The 19,269-nt window shown below is 39.2% G+C and overlaps 2 protein-coding genes across 4 annotated transcripts in view; one reads left to right on the forward strand and one right to left on the reverse strand.

Moving 5' to 3' along the window:
- Positions 1 to 6,598, forward strand: part of kcnk3b (potassium channel, subfamily K, member 3b) — a 22,247-nt gene extending 15,649 nt beyond the window's left edge. The window contains exons 1-7 of one of the 3 annotated variants that reach the window (XM_015039904.1): positions 1,521 to 1,868; positions 2,553 to 2,723; positions 3,286 to 3,448; positions 4,293 to 4,433; positions 4,663 to 4,724; positions 4,884 to 4,955; positions 6,194 to 6,598. In XM_015039904.1, the coding sequence (XP_014895390.1) occupies positions 1,618 to 1,868; positions 2,553 to 2,723; positions 3,286 to 3,448; positions 4,293 to 4,433; positions 4,663 to 4,724; positions 4,884 to 4,955; positions 6,194 to 6,320 (987 nt within the window). In that variant the 5' untranslated portion in view covers positions 1,521 to 1,617 and the 3' untranslated portion in view covers positions 6,321 to 6,598. Of the gene's footprint in view, positions 1 to 1,520; positions 1,869 to 2,552; positions 2,724 to 3,285; positions 3,449 to 4,289; positions 4,434 to 4,662; positions 4,725 to 4,883; positions 4,956 to 6,193 lie in introns of those variants that run through there. The other 2 variants (XM_015039903.1, XM_015039902.1) reach the window with 2 other exon arrangements.
- A 6,404-nt stretch (positions 6,599 to 13,002) lies between these two features.
- The window catches only part of hhipl2 (HHIP-like 2), a 22,308-nt gene continuing 16,041 nt past the window's right edge, over positions 13,003 to 19,269 (reverse strand). The window contains exons 8-9 of the mRNA XM_015039907.1: positions 14,823 to 14,905; positions 13,003 to 13,570 (exon numbers count right to left, since the gene is read on the reverse strand). Of these exons, the coding sequence (XP_014895393.1) occupies positions 13,038 to 13,570; positions 14,823 to 14,905 (616 nt within the window). The 3' untranslated portion in view covers positions 13,003 to 13,037. The remainder of the gene's footprint in view (positions 13,571 to 14,822; positions 14,906 to 19,269) is intronic.

The raw sequence follows: 19,269 nt of genomic DNA on the forward strand, positions 1-19,269 counted from the left end.
GAACCCCCCCACCTTGTGTTGGCCCCCCCGCCCCCCCTTAGTGGGTATTTTTTTTTTTATTTTTGTTTTTTTTTTTTTTTTTTTTTTTTTTTTTTTTTTTTTTTTATTGACCGCAAGGCAAAGAACCACTGCTGTTAATCATTTTGTAAAGAAAGAAAACATCACTAAACAGAACTAAACTTGTAGAGCAGATACTGAGACTGGTCCGCTAATCCACTAAGAGCAGAATTATCCCATCAAATTGTCAGCGGCCAAGGGTAATTAGTGTGGGGTTTTTTTTGTCATTGTCAAAATTCGCTCAGCACTCCAACCTCCCAAGCAGGCTGTGCGGCCCGGTCCCGTGCCTGTGTATCTGCCTGGAGCCATTAGACGTGGACCACAGAGAAGCAACAGAAGGAGTGTCGACTGGACAAATCCCTGTATTGACCCCCTATTGCTACAGCATCTGCTGTTTTCTACTTTGGCCACAGACCTGACTATCTATGTCAAAGACAAAAATAGGTCCACTGAGAAGGTCAGCAATGGCATTACATCACTTGGCAAGGGGTTTTAAAGAAAGAAAATATAAAAAGCCCTGAGTGGGTCCAAAGTTTGTGTCAATTATGAAAGGGGATCGTTCAGGACATTTTGAAGTGAGCTTCTGTAGGGAGGTTGTTAGCTGTTATTGATTTAAAGGGGCAGTGTTATGTATTTCTATGTAACATAATGTCATTTTGTAGCACAACCTAGTGTTACCTTTAGTTGCTATAAAAATGCTTTTATATCAAACATGATGTAAAACAGTGTTTCTCAACCCTGGTCCTCACCGCCCCCCTGTCCTGCATGTTTTAGGTATTTCCCTTCTGCTACACACCTGAATTGTATCTCTGGGTGATTAACAGGCTTGAAATTGGGCCTCTGTCTCTTTAAGAAACTCCTGCTATTTCTGAAACTCCACTTTCAGGAAGTCATCTCACATGGTTTCTCTAATAACCCTTTAACAACATTTTTACCAGCGTTGGACTGAGAAATGTCTCGTATGATGAGCTCAGCAGATGCGCCTTTCCACCAGGTGTTTGCTAATTGCTGCTAGTTAGTCTGAAGGAGCTGAGTGGGGGAGACATGAGGGAGGGCTGCTCTGTGAGACTGAAGCTTGAGAACTGCAGCTTTGAGGAGATGCTTCGTCCTTGAACTCGGAGCTAGATCCCCCCAGGCGTTTTGAACAGCTGAATGGTTGCCATGGAGTTTATAGGATTTTTCAAACATGCATGAAAGAATCAAAGCAACACTCCCTGTATTTTTATTTTTATTTTATTTTGTTTTTGATGAGGAAATAACATAACAAAATCAAAAACGTTGATTTTTTTATATTTAAAATCTTGAACTATGCCTTTAATGTTCAGTTTGAACTGAACTGGGAACAGTGTGTGTGTGTGCGTGTGTATTACTTTTATCAAGACTGGCAGAAATGCGTGTGAGAAAATCAAATTGTCTTAATTGGCCTTTTATAATACAAGGAGAGCAAGCCTCATTAACCACGCCGTGTGAGTGTCATTGAACGTCACACCGTGGACGCCGCTGTCTCTTTAATAAAAAGTTCAACGTCGAGAGAAAAGTCTGCGAGAGAGCGAGTCCAAAATGGATCTGAAGGAGCTGGCTGCGAACGCGTTGGCCCAGAATAAGAAAGCGGCTCTTCTGGTCGGCGCAGCCGGAGCCGCACTTCTGGGATTTGGACTCGGATATAAATACATGCGAAAGCCAGAAAAAGCCGTTCGCGTGGGCGTAGTGTCGCAGATCCTCATTCACCCTCTCAAGTCGGGCAAAGCGGTGCCTGTGAGCGTCGCAGAATGCCAGAAAATGGGGCTGAAGGCTGGAGAGTTGGAGGATCGGTGAGTGTGGCTACACCAGCAGGTTTTTATTTTTAAGTTTTTATTTAAATCTGTTAGTAATGTCAGCTGTCACGGTTTTACTCGGACACTCAGGAGAAAGTGGTTCAAGTTGTGCAGAAACACAAACATGCAAAACAAGCCCGTGATTACAGCCATGCTGGATAAAAAGCAATAACTAAAAATAAACACGGAAAACGTGTTTGTGCAGATCTGCGGCTCTGTTTGCGGTCCGCAGATCAGTTGGGCCTGAGAGGAGGTGTTGGTCATTCATGTCCAGCTTGAACTTTGAACTCCTCTACTGGTCAGAGCCTTAACTGCGCATAGCATTGCTTTTGAAGCTATCATAAATGTTTATTTAGGCTAATTGTTGATTTCACTTTCACATGTTGTCACGTTACTCCAAGATAAAGTCGTGCATGCCTGTGAAGCAGATTGACGAGAATCCGCTTTTCAAAAATGTTTTAGAAATGAAAATCAGAAAAGTGTGGAAGGCATTTTGCGCTCCAGGACCGTCTTAACGGAAACATCCAGGACAGACTCTTATGTAACCAGTCCAGGTTCTTGTTTGTGCAAGTTCAGAGTGCAGAGGTTTTCATCGCCCGAGATTTGGAGTTGATCCAGATATGCTGAATGTTGCAGCTGTGAAAGGTCCACCTGTGTGTATGTTTGTGTGTGTGTTTACAGACACTGGCTGGTGGTGACAGAGGAAGGCAACATGGTGACGGCCAGACAGGAGCCCCGTCTGGTCCTGGTGTCCCTGTCCTGCCAGGGCGGCTACGCTACTTTGAATGGACCAGACATGGAGGAGCTGAAGTTCCCAGTGAAACAGCCTGAGAATCACATCCTTGACTGCAGGTTTCATGTCCTCCACAGTTTAGCTGCAAATTTAATAACGACAACAAAAAATCTCCAATCCTCCAGAATTTTCCCCTTTCTTTCCTGTCATTCCCAGAAGTAAAGACAGTAAAGAGTGCCAAATTACAATAAATAAATAACATGAAATAATTATTTAAATCTGTTATTTAAAAAAAAAACTGTGAATTAACACAGAAGTAATTTGTTGGATATAGAATCAATTATTTGTGCCTCTATTTAATGTATTGATTTCATTTTAAAAACTAGACGTAATAAATGATTTTATGTTCTGGAGCTAAAGCACATCATGAGTTAATTTGAACCGTCCAGTCAGCCATCAAACTCAGTGGGCGGGACAATGGCACACCCTAACATCTGATTGGCTTCTTCAGACAGGAAGTCGAGACAATTCCTTCCACATTTGCTAAAACCCTGAGGTCAAATCATGAAATAATCTCCATATTTTACTTCGTAAAACTCATTTTGTATTAAAGCAGGTTTCACACTCTGCTCCTTTTCACGATAGTCTTTATGTTATTAAAATCTTTTTCTTGCTTTGCAGAGTGTTTAGCAAGGACATTCAGGGCAGGGACTGTGGCGACAAGGCGTCCCATTGGCTCACCACTTTCCTAGGGGGCGAGAAAACGTTTCGCTTGGTGCATTATGAGCCTCACATGAAGCCAAGGAGGCCGGCTGAGAGCGAGCCTCTTTTCCCCCAGTTTGAGGTAGCCATTAAACGCTACTGCTGAGTTCAATTCCCAGATATTACAGGGTGTTCTTACACCTGCTGGTCCAGTATACCCGGTTCGATTGGGGACTAAATTGGCAGCATTTGCTACATTTTTAGCTGGAGCGGTTTTCTGTGTCAAACCTTCGGAGATACACCAATCCGATATTAATATTGGTATCGGTCCCAATATGGAAAAAAATCCTAGATCGGGTATCAGTGATTATGTGCCTGATCCATAGGGGCGATTCTATTCAGTCTAGTTCTAGGTCTGTGATCTGAGCGATGTCGTGCTTTATTATTTTAAATTATATTTAGAATTCCTAATTGCACTTTCAGAACCATTTGAAAGAAGTTGCATGTTTTACATATGTTTTTTTCGGTTCCTTTATTTATTTATTTATTTATTTTACATTGGCTGTACTCCAGATTTTACTGACTGAAAAAATTAAAATTGTTTTTACATGTTCGAGCTTGTGAAGTTGTTGGTGTATTTAAGTATGCTGTACTGGTGCAGAGTTTTCAAGTAAATTTGTAATTCAACACATTTATGGTGCTTAACAAAAAAAGAAACATTTTAAGTCAACTCAGCACTGCTTCTCTGTATTGGATCGATATCGGCCGATACTATATTTCAGATATCGGTATCAGAAGTAAAAATAGTCGGATGGGTGCGTCTGTACGTCGGAGTTCGATTACGCGTTCACACCTCCCCAAACGAACCGGACTTTCCAGATGAACAAACCTGAGATTGACTAAACGGCACTGGTGTGAATGCACCCTGAGTTTGCTCATCTCCTGAAAATAATGGTTATTGGGTTTTAAAACCTTTCATCCAGAAGGTGGCGTACCCAGATTATGGGCCTATCATGCTGCTGTCTGAGGCATCTGTTAAGGATCTCAGCAGCAAACTGGACCAGGAGGTCACCACGGAGCGCTTCCGCCCGAGCATTGTGATCGGCGACTGCGAGCCGTTTGATGAGGTGTGTTGGTCAGTTGGACAAAGAAAAAATAAATAAATAAATACTATAAAACATCTTAAAAAAATAAATCAAAAACTGATGTAACGTCTTTGCTGTACATGTATTTGTTATTTTATCTCCTGCTGCCTGGATAAATTCTCACTCGTCTGTTTGTTTCTGACTAATAGCTCGCCCTTTTCAAGGCGAACAGCAGGGACTAAATTTATCTCCAACTGCTTTGCTTTTTCAGGATTCTTGGGAAGAGATCCAGATTGGCAGCGTGAGGCTGCAGCGTGTAATGTCATGTGGAAGGTAACGCGGTTGGACGCTTCACACAAGAACCTCCTCATTTGCCGACAAAGCCAGCTGCAAACGAGCATCCTGGGACAAACGAGCAACAGTTTGATGAAAATGGAGGCAAACTCACCTGCAATCAGTTTTTATGTTTTTTGTTTTTTCTATTGTTTCCAGGTGCATTTTGACCACAGTTGACCCAGAGACGGGTGTGATGAGCAGGAAAGAGCCTCTAGAAACTCTGAAAAGGTGATTGTACTGAGTTTTGCAGATTGGATTGTGCTATGAGGATTAAACACTTGACAGCTTGTGATTTAATCCCACTCTCCTTATGTTGGTGGGTGGGACATGAACTGGGATTTTAGTGATAATTTACAAAGAAAGTTTTCAAGAAACGCTTTTATTAGAAGCTGACCCTTGCAGCGTTGCAAGATTGCTCCTTTTTTTAAATCACACTCTGATCGATCTGCTTTAATCACAGCTCCTCTGCTGAAAACCGTGCCAGCTGACATTCAGATCGCTCTTACAGGCGCTAATTTTTTCTTTGTTTTGTTTCCTAACAACCGGCTATTAATAGTTGCACACTAGTGGAGTTGCCAGGAACAACCAAAGGAAACGGTTAAACAGTTTTACTTTTAGTTTAGTGTTTTTTTTTTCCCTGTTCAACACTTAAGGAAAGTTGGTTGCAATCTGCAGCTTTGCCACTAGATGGCTCCAGATCCTTCCACATTGCTTTTTTTTTCGCTCTCCGCTGACATTGATATGATTTTCCCCGTTGAAAGCTACTCAAGTATCATAGTGTATAATTGTTTATAAGTCTGTCTTCAAGTAGCTGTTCAGTTTTTCCTTAGTAACTCGGCTAAACAACCTGAGTCAGATGGGGTGAAATCTATTTGTGAACATCAATTTTCAAATCTGAACATTGAAATTTGACGAGGTCACGCTTACGCATGAATATACTGTCATTTCAACCCTTAAGTGGCAGTACCAAAATCACCAAAAACGCCTGAAAAGGCATACCCAAATTAAATCAGCTGCTGTTCTTGAACAATTTGGAGTACATGCAAAAGCTTGGTCTCTTTATGAAAATGACGAGCTAAATTTTCTATTTTTGCAGTCAAAAATACTTTAACTGTAAGTAGTTTGTAGCTATTATGTTTGTAACACAAAAGACACGCTGGAGGGACTATGTCTCTCATCTGGCCTGGGAACGCCTTGGGGTTCCCCCAGAGGAGCTGGAAGAAGTGGCTGGGAAGAGGGAAGTCTGGGCCTCCCTTCTGAAGCTGCTGCTCCATGACCCGACCCCGGATAAGCGGAAGAGGATGGATGGATGGATGGATGGATGGATGGATGGATGGATGGATGGAAATAGACATTAAGTGTTGAATGTATGGACTGGGTTTATCAAGTAAAGAAAAAATGTTTGTAAAACCTTAAAACGGTCTTTTTACAGTGCAGTGTAGCCTGACGAGAAATTCTTTCCACAGCTATCGACTGTGTAAGCCATCAGAGAAGCACATCTACAAAAAGGCTCCGCTGTTCGGGCAGCTGCACACCGTCAAGAAGACGGGCGTCCTACATGTTGGCGAAGAGGTCTACAAGATCACCCACTAAACGCATAAACGTCAGATCCAGCCGGAGAAGTGTTTTGATATTAGCACACTGGACATGTCTGCGCAAACCGGAGCATATCGGTATAGAACGTGCTAACAACAGGTAGATCTAAATTCAATTTTTGTATCATAAAAACTACTTTTTAAGAGACAGTCAAGGGTCATGGAGAAGCTGTAACTGTGTTTTTTTTCCCCCTGTAATATGTTTTCTGTTGCCTTAAGCTGCATCTGCATCAATCACAGCTGAAATGTGAATAAAGAGTATTCCTATCACTTGCACATTGCGTCTACTTACTGATAACTTTGACAATGCGTTATCCTGATAACACTTTGCTTGTACAGAGGGTTTGATCTCTAGGCTTTTGAGAAACGATTGTTTCCTTAAGACACTGACTGTGTTGGAGTTTAAAATTTTGCCCAGTTGCTACTTTGATGTGTTAGTTTCATGTTAAGGAGCTTTCCAGAAATGGCCTGCGTTGTAAGCAAACTGAGAACAGAGAAGTACTGAGCCGAACGTGGAGGCTGGTAATGTTAATTGAATATTTGGAAGCGTGGCACATGAACTGAATGGCTTCGTTCACTTCCTCCGCTTCAAAGGCAGGCTACAATTGGAAAAACAGCGCAGAAAATCATCATCGTTCACTTCTTCTGTTTGCTGATTGGCCCAGTGTATAATCTACTGGAGACAATCCGAATGAACGAGAGAAAGCCAGACTGTGCTGTAAGCGAGATTTTGTTTCACAGGAACAGGAAGGGAAGGCAATGGCTAGGCTAATGGTGCTTCGCTACTGAACGGTGACGCAGTTACAAAGCACAAAAAAATATGATCTTTACTTCCATTTGTGCCAAGTGCTCTCTTAGCTAAGAGCTCCAAAAGGACAAATCATCGGTTCATGTTGGGTTGACTTTTCAATGAACAATGAAGCTGGTAAAGTCAGGAGAACAGAAAATAACTAGATTTGATTAAATTCAGTCTTTATGCTCTTTCATCCAAACGAGAACTCAGTTTAATATCACTAAAAATTATTTTTTTATGTAAATTTCAACTACCGTGGAGATTTGAGAAAACATACTTGCTCTTATATCATTCCCAAGCGACATTGCCTGGTGTTTTAATCATTTAAAACACATTTCTTTCACCAGAGGGAGGAATTATCTCCACAGCATCATTTATCGTTACACTTTGATTTTGTCATTTGTTCGTGAATCCAGACAGTGTGGCTGTGGACTTCTGGATCTCACTGCCCCAAAGTCCGGCAGTGGCAGTAGCGACATACTGCCATACCGAAACTCATTGTGTTCAGTTTGTGTTGAAGTTGACTTTACCTCAGTTGGTAAATGTAGCGATCTCACAAGCTCTATTCCAGACAACGGCACTCCTGTGCAAAATCTCCTGGTTTTTCCTTTTTTTTTTTTTCATGTGTATGTTCCCAACTAACAACATAGAATTGTTTGTGAATGAAAATACAGGTCTCATGTTGAAATTACAAAAACCGTTTTTATTTACTTCCGTAATTGCGCTCGCAGTGGCGGGAAAACGCCTCCCCTGAGCCCTCACAAAACACAGCAATGGTTCGGCTGCAGAAAAAACTTCTGACTTGAGTTTCTCTTTCTGTCCCAGTGCTGGACTAAATGTCTGGTGCGTTACTGACAGGGAGACAAATAAAAAGCCTAAGTCTTTGAAACCGGTTTAGTAGTGGTGGGGTTATTTACTATTTTCTTCTTTGTTTTATTTAATATCTATTTCTTATTGCTTTGCTTGTAGGACTAAAATCGTCTTGCAACAGTTTTTTTTTCTGTTTCTTATTTATTCTGTCTGTTAAAAAGTTAAAACTATATGTAAAATTCAATCAAAAATACTTTGAATTGGGAAGGGAAAAACCCCCAGTTTATTAGGTTCAGAAGGAAATTCTTTGAGGGCGATATGGAGAATCGCCCTCCATATCGCCCCGCCTGTCGCAGCAGTAAATCTCAGCCGTCATTTTCTCCATATCTTTATCAGTCTCTCTCTCTGTCTCTCTCCCTCATTGTTATGAAGGAATGTTTTGGCCCGCTCCTCTTCCCAACGTGGCTTCGGTCCACTGAGACGTGCAGACGTTCGTTTCTGCACGTCTCTCCTCAGGTCCAGTCTGAGGCTGAGGTCTGTACTTTGACTGGGCCACTACTACAGTTTGCTGCTGATTGGTTAACCAACTGCAACTGCATTATATATAAGTTCCCTCCTAAAAGCATCAGTTTTATTTGTTGTTGTCATTTTGAGCTTCTGTATTTTGACTATATTTAATCTTCAGTAAATAATGACTGTGTGGAATCTGTTGTGTACATTTATGCTCTGGAGGATTAATGCCATTTTAACAATTCGGTAAGGATGAGAGAATATTTATTACTTACTTTAATTTGTATTAGAATAATTTTATCTAACAAAATTACAACGTGTGACATTTTTTAAATTAATATTCACTCCTGATTTTTAAACTTTAAATTGTAAAAACAGTGGAAAGGAGAGTCAGGAGTTTACCTTTCTATAGCAATTCATTGTTGGCTCAAATTCTCAGGAAACGAGCTGAATTCAAACAGTGTACTATTTCAAAGCAGCTTTTTAAGCATGGAGTGGTTTCTTTATAGCTTCAATCAGTATGTTATGCAACAAAATGAAGACGATTTTTTTTCAGAAATGGATGTTTTTTCTTATTTTTCTCTGTTTGTACTTTACCACATTATGATACTTGGTTGTTTCGACTTTCAGTTTCAGTCATTTTCTCTCTGTGATAATTTCTTTACGGTCTTTTTCCGCATATCTTATCAATTTTAGTTGATTCCTTGTGTTAGTGCTGTTCTTATTGTCAGGGATTTTTAAAATTTATTTGTTACGCAGTATTTGTTTCTGTTACTATTTAATTTTTCTCTCCATTCTTTTTTATTCTTATACTCTGCTTTCCATTAGCCTCCCTTCCCAGCTGTCAGTCATCTCCACCATTTCCACATTAATCTACTTATTCGCCACTGGCTCCTTACGTCACTTCCGTCCTCTCCTTTGGTCCCGTTTTTCCCTCTGAGCGCCTACTTTCCTGGTTTTTTAAGTTTGCTGTTTATTTAAATAAACTTTGATTAAATACATTCGCAACTCCAGTCTACATGTTGGTCCTATACCACAAAATCGCACATGATCAAAATATGAATCTCAAAAACTGACGTTTAGTAGTTATTTATTAGAGGACATGTTTACAGTTTTGTTTAGTTCTTCAGTTCAAATGTATCTTACAATTTTTGAAACTTTTTTTTTTTTGAAAGGGACATTGAAGAAAAAAAAATTCAAATAAACTTTATGGTGCGCACGAGCTAATTTGTCCTGCGGACCAAATGCTATCTGGTTCGCTCTAGGAAGTTTATTTTTTCCTTCAGTGTCACTTTAGGGACTCCGTAAAACTCTACCATTGGATGGGAGTAAAAATAGTTGTCGTACATTTATAACTCGTAACTTCCGCTGCCTTGTTTGGATAATTAAAGCTTCTACTACGTGTGGACGGTGGGGATAATCGGCTCCACGTGTTGCTATAGATTCAGACTGTCTTGTCTGTGTTGCAGCTCCGCTTCGTGACCCAGTTCATCTCTTACATAACTGAATCAAGATCAGAAATACTCTTTCGGGGGGTTCGCATCAGCAAAGCAAAGAACCCACCCAACGCGTTGAAAGTGAGAGGTCTGACTTTGATCAGGGATGATTTGACTCTCACAGCTGCAGTGCAGCGTCTTACACGAGAGAATCGCTGGAAATCAGAGTACGGTAGTCTGATACTTCTTTAGCGCAGGCCTGCAAAATAATGGGAAGAGCATGAAACTTACAACTTTCTTGCAGCCAGACATTTACTCAAAGAGGACCAGTGTAGACGCTTGTTGTGCTCAATCCAAGCTTATTAGTGGAAAATTAAGTGGAAGAAAAACATGTACAGGTAGAAATGGGTACACAAGCAACCGGGATAACCAGATGGGTTGTGAACAAAAAGACTTTAGGATGATTTATTTATTTATTTACTTTTTGCCACTTGTGCGCCTTGCCACAGCTAACAACACTTCGCCACACTTTCTGATTTGATTTAAAAAAGATGCTTAATTCTGCTTTTTAAGGATTAATCCTGCACTGAAATAAGAAAACAAATGATACACCTTAAGAGTTGTTACATGTAGTATAATTAAGTTTCTCAAATATGATTTATTTAGGTTTGTTTACCATGAAAACTCAATAACTAATATTTACTTGGATAAACTTATTTTTGATTTACTTGTAACGAATTAAGTCAGTCTTTTAATTTAGATCGCCTGTTCTCTTTGAAATATTTTTCAATAAATAGGCAAAATTCTGAACAATGTTCAGCCAAATAAAGATGTTTCACACACAATACTGTTCTCCATGTCTAATTTTGCCATAGCATGAACTCGGACAATACCATCTTTAAATCCAAAGCAGTTCAATTAATAAATACAGTAAATGACAGACCTTTTGGGGGGAAATCAAAGAAAAGAAAAAGTCACATTGTATCATTATTTTCAATCATGTGACGGGTGGGATGACTATGAATTGGAGGAAAAAAATTAATTTGATGCAATTGACCAACAGAACGTATATGGAAAAATCTCGCATGTGCATTTGTACTGAGGCCTCTTTACCCTGTTGCCTCTAAATAAAAATATAGTGCAGCATTCTAAAGTCATCAAAAGATTTATGTGTGGGGGAAAAAAGAAAACAACCTAGGACATAAAATCCCAAGTTGATACCTTGGAGACCTGAGGGTGTGTATACTTTTGTTAGAAACATTTTGTTCAAAAGTGCAATGCAGAAGGGATTTTGGCAGCCATTGTTGACGTCTCTGTTTCTAGTATTGGTGGAGAGGAGAAAAAAACAAAACAAAAGGGAAAAAATAGAAAGAAATTGAGTTAAAAATGTCACCTCAGCTGCTTCTTCTTTGAAGTATAAACTCCAGCTTGAGATTTATGCGACCCCGGAGTGGAGCGCCGCACGTGGAAGTCAGATGGCTTTTAATTTACTGCATCTCGTTACGCGAAGCCACAATGACCGCGGCTGCGCTGACGATCGGTGCTGCGGCGTCTAATTACAGACGACTGCGGACATGTACGGACACTTTAAATGTTTATTTTTAACCCCCTGTGTGGCCTGTGAAATCAGCCCCGATCTAAAAATGCTGAGCTCAGTTTAGTTATTGTCGGGTTCTGTGCGTGCCCGTTGCTATTTTAGACTCTTTTTTTTGTTTTATTTTTTTGATATGCTCCAGATACAGACGGGCGTCAGAAACCGATGGTTCTATAATGGTGTAATTACACGCGTAGCTGCGTGCTGCTGGGCCTGCTGCGCGTTAAGGGACTGGCTGGACACTCTGGCAGATGCAGAAGGATTGTTGTGGATTCTTGGAAAACTGGAAGATGCGGTGACCTTGCAAAAGTATTGTCATGCTAAAGCCAAATTCTTATGTATTTTATTGGGTTTTTAAGTTTAATGCTTATGATATCCCAGATGTCTGCAGCCTTCGCAGTCCGGATAAATGAAACTCGTTCAGAGCCGACAAGCGATCAATTTTCATATCTGCTATAGGAAATCTGGTGTAGAACTTTAGCAAAAAGATGACGTTTATATATTTTCTTCTGTTGGATGTTGATATTTCTGGAAAGAAGAAATATATATATATATATATATATATATATATATATATATATATATATATATATATATATATATATATATATATATATATATATATTATATGTTGCTGCTTCTTTTTGGTGTCGTTTTGTTGTTGAAATGTAATGCAACTATTCCATGAAAACAATGAAGTGGGGCTTCAACTACGGATTATTTTAATAATCAATTATTCAATTGATTGATCTGTCAATTAATAGAGCATTCTGAACATTTTTCATTTAAGAACTTAAGCCTTTTTTATATTAGAAATACACTTTAAAAAATCCAATTAAACAATTTGATTTCTTCCTTCTTTTACATAAAAAGAAACATTTTATTGCCTAAAATGTAATGATGTAGGATTTTATTTAGCATACGCTTAACAATGTGTGGCAAAGGATGCATCTGCAGCTAAAAAACATTCTTCTTACATCAACATGTGAACCGGTAATAATTTTTGGATTAACCGATAACTGAATAGTAAAAGGTACTTAGCTTTTAAGATATTTTTGAAAATCTGAAATGTAAAATGTATATTTTGTTTGTACACTTTTGGCTTAATTACTGTTCTGGCTGTGTTGTTCTTTGCTGAGCCTGTAAACTCCCGGTAACGACTAATCGATTACTAGCTTAGTTGATGATTATTTAGGTAATCGATTCATCAGGGCTAATTCGATTAATCATTTACTTGGTGGTTCTGGAGCTGCAGGTTCCTCTGCTCTGTGACAGACCAACACTTAGATAAAATCAAATCCAGTTAGCTGCATTCAAAAGTTATTCAATTAGTAAACATTGAATCACCTGCATCTCGTACACATTTGAGCACAACTTACTGAACACCTAAATCATTAGCTTAGCATAAACTCTCTGCAGTCTGAGGAAAAGGTGGAAGGTTGTGGCCGTTTAGAAGCTGAAATCTGCTAATTATGTCTTTTTGACCAATGGCAGAAAAGCAAATAAGCATATTCTTTACAACAAAAAAGCTTAAATATACAAAGCAGCGATACGCTAACTTTTTTATTTTTTTTACAGTGTTCCAGCATTTTCTGTGTGCTTGCTTCTCACCCAATGCACCTTTTGTACTTTGCTTTTGACATTTGTCTTGGTTGCGTTGTTGAAGACAAGACGCTCCCTCTGAGATGTTTTTACGTTCGGTCCTGTTGTCATCCATGGATTACTCCTCTTCGAGGTGATCTTGTTTTCCCTTTGGCTCTTCTTACCATTTAAACCGTCTGTGGCGGTCTGGGTTGCCTTCGGTTTCGCCTTGGCTTTGCCGGCCGACTTCGCAGCCGTCTTCTTCGTTGGTGGTTTCGTCTTCCTGTTCTTGTTGATCTCTTTCTCCTTTAGCTTTTTCTCTTTCTGCCACGATTTGTTCTTATTTTTGCCGACCGGCTTGGTGGGTGTTTTCCTGTCCGGCTTGGCGGCAGCGGCTTTCGTTGTGGTGCTGGCTGCAGTGGTGGTGGATCTGTGCCGACCGCTCATCGCCGGCGGTTTGGTGGCCGGTTTGTATTTTCTTAGTAGTGGTCTGGTCGGTTTCTCGTTTGTCTTCAGCACAGTCTCTGGAACGACACGCATGCTAGCAGTAAGTACTTGATTTTTAACAGCTCTGCAGCCAAATATTTTGTACCTTATAAAAATGGAGCATTTGGCAACCGAAATCGGGTTGGGGAGTTTGAAATGTTTGGCATTTCCCTTTTTAAATGTGTTTGATGTAAAAACGGGAGACCGCTTTTAATAGTTTTATAATGTACCAAATGTGGCCGTGCATCTTTGGTGTAAAAGGGAATGAAACAGAGAGAGTACGGTTTTCTAAAGACAAGTACATTATGATGATACTGCTCAAAAATTGATTTATGTGTTTAATTTTTTGTAAAGGTATATTTTGAATAACTCTTTAATATTTTTTTAAATTAAGATTAATTTTTTTAAAATAAAAAAAAAAAAAGCTAAACTAATCTGATTCTGGTAATTTAAGTTATATAATTTTATCCACTAACTTTTTTTTTCCAAATAGAAACTGATTGAATTTGATATTTAATTTATGGAAACTTAAAATAATTTGTTCACATTGTCTTTTTCTCCTGTCAGTCACACAATTTAAACAATCTTTAGACCATTTGAATAGAAACATTGGTTTCTGAATCTAATTGTGACCCTAAAATCGGAATAAAATCGAATCAAGTGTTCACATTAAAGTTTAAATTACTTTTATATCAGGATTGTTTAAATGTTTACTCTGTTTCACACAGGAAGATTATCGATGGCGGACTGCTTCCTAGCTTCATTTCCGGTATGAAAAATCATCAGATTTCGTGTAAATGATCACCAAAAGCAAAGCTGACAACGGTTCAAATGGCTTTTGGATCAACTGCTGTCATGTTTTTCAGATTGGATTTGTTTTAAGAAAGAACAAGTCCACTTTGGTCTTGGCTCCTCTCAAACTGGCTGTCAGTTTTAGCCTTCGGGATCAACTAATCTGTATTTATATGAAATGAAAATGCGAAGGCCATCATCTGCTGCAAGACAGGAACAACTTAGAGCTGACCTTTTACACACACAGTTACTTTTACTTCAGCTTTTCATATATGTGTCTTGTAGTTAGGTGTTACTGATGATCTAATTACAGAAAGATGTAATTTACTGAAATATGTGTTTGAACCAGTTTGGATGAGTCTTCAGACTGGGCCAAATTGTTAGACGTGACCTTTTTGCCCTCTATAACCTCCCTCTGGGTTGAACTTCTTAGAAAGCACAGTTTCACACCTCATTAGAAAGCTGATGACATTCAGTGTTGATGAGCGTCTTACTTACGCTCACTGGGGATGAATGGAAACTTTTTCCCTTTCACCTTGACAGGCAGAGGTTTCTGCTTGCATTTCCCTGGAGGAGCTCTCCTGCAAAAGTTCACAAGTTAAACTCATTAAGTTGTCTTCTAGTAGTATAACTGCTATTTATGACATAAAAAAAACTACATTTGATATTTTTTTTTCTTTTAGGTTGTTAAATTAAGCCATAAAACGCACACAACTCAGCTTAAAAATGCTCGTTTGTTCTTCGACTGGCAGGAAGTTCAGGATTAGTACCCTCACTCTATTCTGAGACCCGACAGATGTTCCCTGGAGCAAAAGCAGGCAACCTCTGTAATTTCTCCCTCCATCTATAGATGTGTACTATGTGTTATTTACGTAGTGTGTGTGCTTAAATTGCTCACTGTCGGCAGTGTACTCGGGGTTTTGAGATCAGGGCAAATTCCTCCACCCGTTCCTCTGTGTAAATCTGTGAAACAATAATTTGAACCTGAATAATCTCAAACACAGCAAGCAGTTAAAAAAAGTTAGTGAAAAATAAGGTTAAATGCTTGTATCCAAACCTTATTTCTATCTTTTTTTTTTTTTATCAGAGAAGCCTGTGATTGTGCTGATCTCAGAGACATCTGTGTTTCTTGACTCTGGCTGATCTGGAAAATAAGTTTTATTGACCTTAGTTCTACTTTCAATACGATGATCCCACAAGACCTTTTAAAGAACCTGGGGTCACTTAGCATCAGCGTTCCTTTGTGTAGCTGGTTGTAAGGCTTTCCCCCAGACGGTACATTTTTGGGGGAAAAACCACCGTTAACGCAGCCATCGTGATCACTGGGGTTCCGCAGGGCTGTGTTTTAAGCTCCTCAATAGCTGTTTTCTCCATTCAACACGCAGTTGTGCAATCTGACTCTAATCTGACTCTAATCTGACTCTAATGGAAACACAGCTACGGTTGGCTTTGACTGCTGCGCCAATTATGAGCTGAATTACATTATAAAACATAACAGCAGTGCGCCTCATCGGTAATAAGATGATGACGCAAACAGAGAGGAAGTTAACCGACTCAAAGCCTGGTGTGGCAACGACAACCCAACAAGAGATCACTGTTGACTTCAGGAGAATGTGAATGCCACAACAGCAACCCCATTTTCTCCGAAGTCTGAAAACGCCAAAATGTCCATCTTCACCACTTCCATACAGGAAGTCCACTCTAAGCACGCTGACCTGCGACGTCTCAGTCTGATTTGGTAGCTGCTCTACCGCCGAACAGAAGGCACTTCAAAGAATCGCTCCCATCTGTTCAACAACGACATTATTTATGTTGCCAGAGCAGATCTACCAAGTTTATAAAATATCTCACTCACCCCACATTGTTAGACTGTCTGCCCTTTGGAAATGGTTACTGCAGCCTGCACTGCAGAACTGGATTTAACAGGAGCTTCTTATTGTTGGTAGTGGCCATGTGTGTTGGCACACACACCGTCTTTTGTCCTGTGTTGAGCTTTAAGAAATACAATTTCGTTCAACCCTGTCACATAGTATGAATGACAATAAAGCTTGCCAGCTTAATAACGTGCTAAAGTAAAAAGATCCAAAACTGATCAGGACTGAAAGATAATTACAAGTCAGATAAACTTGATAAAGGTGAGATTTGGTCGGGTTTTCTACTTCAAGAAAAACGGATCTGTTCAAGTCTGATCAAACGCAAAACTGTTTTCATGCACCATTCCTGCAACAACCACCACTGTCTTTACAGAACATCCACCCAAAAATAAATAACAGCTTTTTATTTTTGCACCAATCTCTCCAGTGATTTCTGAACTGTCTTGCATTCAACTCACACCATAATAGTTTCAAGCATTATTCATTAAAATATGCCTCACTCTTTCCATCCTCATGTATATGTGGATTTATCCAGTGGCTGACACAATGTGTAAATAACAAATTTTCTTCTTGAGTTTTTTTTTTATTATCCATGTAGGAAGTATAAGTTTGCACACTTTTTTTTTATTTTGTGATGATGCGTTTAGCTCTATGAGGAGGAAGGTGTTGCACTTCATTTACAGTGTCGTTTTCCTTCTCTGCACAGCATATTTGAAATGACGAGGCGTGCCGCTGCTTTGCAGAGAGTCACTCTGGGACTGATTCGGGGAATATGTGGTTAAACCTTTCCCAGAGTTAGTTTGGGAGAAATGGAGGAGAAATCCTAAAAGCTCCTGTGCAGAACTCCGACTGAACAGATGTTGGAAACGTGGCCGCGCTCAAACCTGTGTAAAGAGTTTACACCGGAAACTGCAGGAGCGAGCCAAATACATATCTATTTATATTGAATATTTAAAATATTTAGTCGCGATGACTGATTATGATTTTTCCCGACACTTTATTTTCTTCGTACCCTCAGAAATAATAGGGTTTTTTTTTGCTTTAATAAACTTCATGGAGTATTTTAAAGCGTTGCATATAGCGCTCCACATTCCTGATGCATCACAACTGCAAGTTACCAGTTTTTTTTCCCCAAGTCCAATACTGTCCAGATGTTTCTTTCTTTTCTTTTTTTTTTTTTGATTTTTTACATTTTTTTTTATTGATTTCAAGTTGGGACATTTACATGAAAAGACTCAGTCATCAGAGCGAAAGAGGCCTCCAGAGGAAAGACGACCCCGTCTTGCCTGTCCTCTTCATAAGCCGATGTGAGGACTTCTGCATTTCTAGACTTGAATTTTGCACATAAAGTAAGAATACTCGTGTTGAATACTTAATTAAACGTGCAAACTAACGTTTGAGCATTTTGTTTGCAGCATTACAGTGTGGAATCCTGCATGTTTGTTTGTTTTCATTTACACACGTTTAAGTCAATCATGGAGGCTGGTGACACAGTAATGCTACTGGAGAGATGAACGGATCACATAAATGAAATATTATTTCACTTAACTGGACATTTTATGTCTGTACAAAGTCCCTACAAGGTTTAATCACATTCTTGGATTTACATGAGGACTGAGGAGCAAAGTTGCATTTTTGAGCTTTTACTCTATGTTCAACATTTTGACCTAGAGAATTAATCTGAATGTAAATAACGGAAGGCAATATCTCAGTGTTACAGATGACACCCCAAGTCAAAACCAGGAACCAGAAGTGGAGAATAAAAAATAACAAAAACCATAAATTTCTGAGAAAATAAGTAATATGTTAGCATAAGTCATAAAGAAACCACCCTCTGCTTTATGTAGCAGTTTTGGAGGTATAAAATGACAAACTTTGTGTTGACAGAGTGAACCTGAGCCGTTTCAGTGTGTTGGGGAAACCGGCAGCTGGTTAACAAACTGGTTTTATTTGGCTATTTGCACACTTTACAGTTCTTGCTTTCAGCCAAAATGCCAAACGCTTGAAAGGAATACATGGCTAATTATCGGCGCCACAACATCTGAAGAAGACAGACGACGAGACGGAGAACATCCTCAACTCTGACTGTGAATGCCACAAGAGAAGAAAAGAAGATTCTCTACTTGGGACAAAGTTTCACCAGCACACAAGGTGCCGATGGATTCTTTAGCAGCGGAATGAGAGTGGAAGGACAAGAGACGGAGCGAGAAAATTGTCCTCACAATTATTGTCAGAAACATCTCTATAGATTCCTTAGTTTGCAAATGAAACCCATGGAAGAAATTTATTATTTCTGCAACTGAGCTACGAAATAACTAGAAGTGATGAGGTAACGGTTTTCTCTTTATATGTTTTGTCTTTATGTCTGCACTGCATAATGCAGCGACTTGACGGTCAATAAAGCATCCAAACTCATATCGACTCAACAACGGGGCCAGCAAACTGTCCAGATCCAAATCCAATCGGATATTTACAGCAGATATTAAAAGGAACAAAAAAAGTCCTTGACAAGACTCCGTCCTGCGAAGCGCATCTGTCAGCTTGGTGTGTTGGAACCTGACTGATTGTTTCTCCAGATTGAAATCGAAGCCTCAAAGAACTCTGGGTCACAAAAGCCAAAACTGGAGCAGCAAAGGAGCCATGTGATCCGTTTCCATGGATGATGGACAACTTCTCTGAACTTTGAGTTGTATAACCTCTACTTGATTTGTTCTTTATGAATGGTTCTTACAAAGCGAGAAAGTCAGACTTCAGCTAATGAGGTTGGTGTCATATCTGAAGTATTTCATTACACTGTCTCTCTTTTGCTACGAAGTCACGAATCTGGCAAAACATCCTCCAGCAGCACTGAGTATCGTTGATACGGTAAAAGAAACATTGTTTGAGTAACTTATGTAGCGTGTCTTGATAAGTATCAATACCATTTAAATATTTAATATTGAATTCAACTTTTAACAGATAAATTGGAAATTTGCACATCCAAAAAATTAAATTTGTTTCAAAAGTAAAAAAAAAAAAATTTTAATTCAAAACAATTTTTTTTTTTTAATTTTTTTTTTTTTTTTTTTTTT

This window comes from Poecilia latipinna, unplaced genomic scaffold (assembly GCF_001443285.1).
Source record: "Poecilia latipinna isolate Pla-1442-1.1 unplaced genomic scaffold, P_latipinna-1.0 Scaffold489, whole genome shotgun sequence".
Lineage (NCBI taxonomy): Eukaryota > Metazoa > Chordata > Actinopteri > Cyprinodontiformes > Poeciliidae > Poecilia > Poecilia latipinna.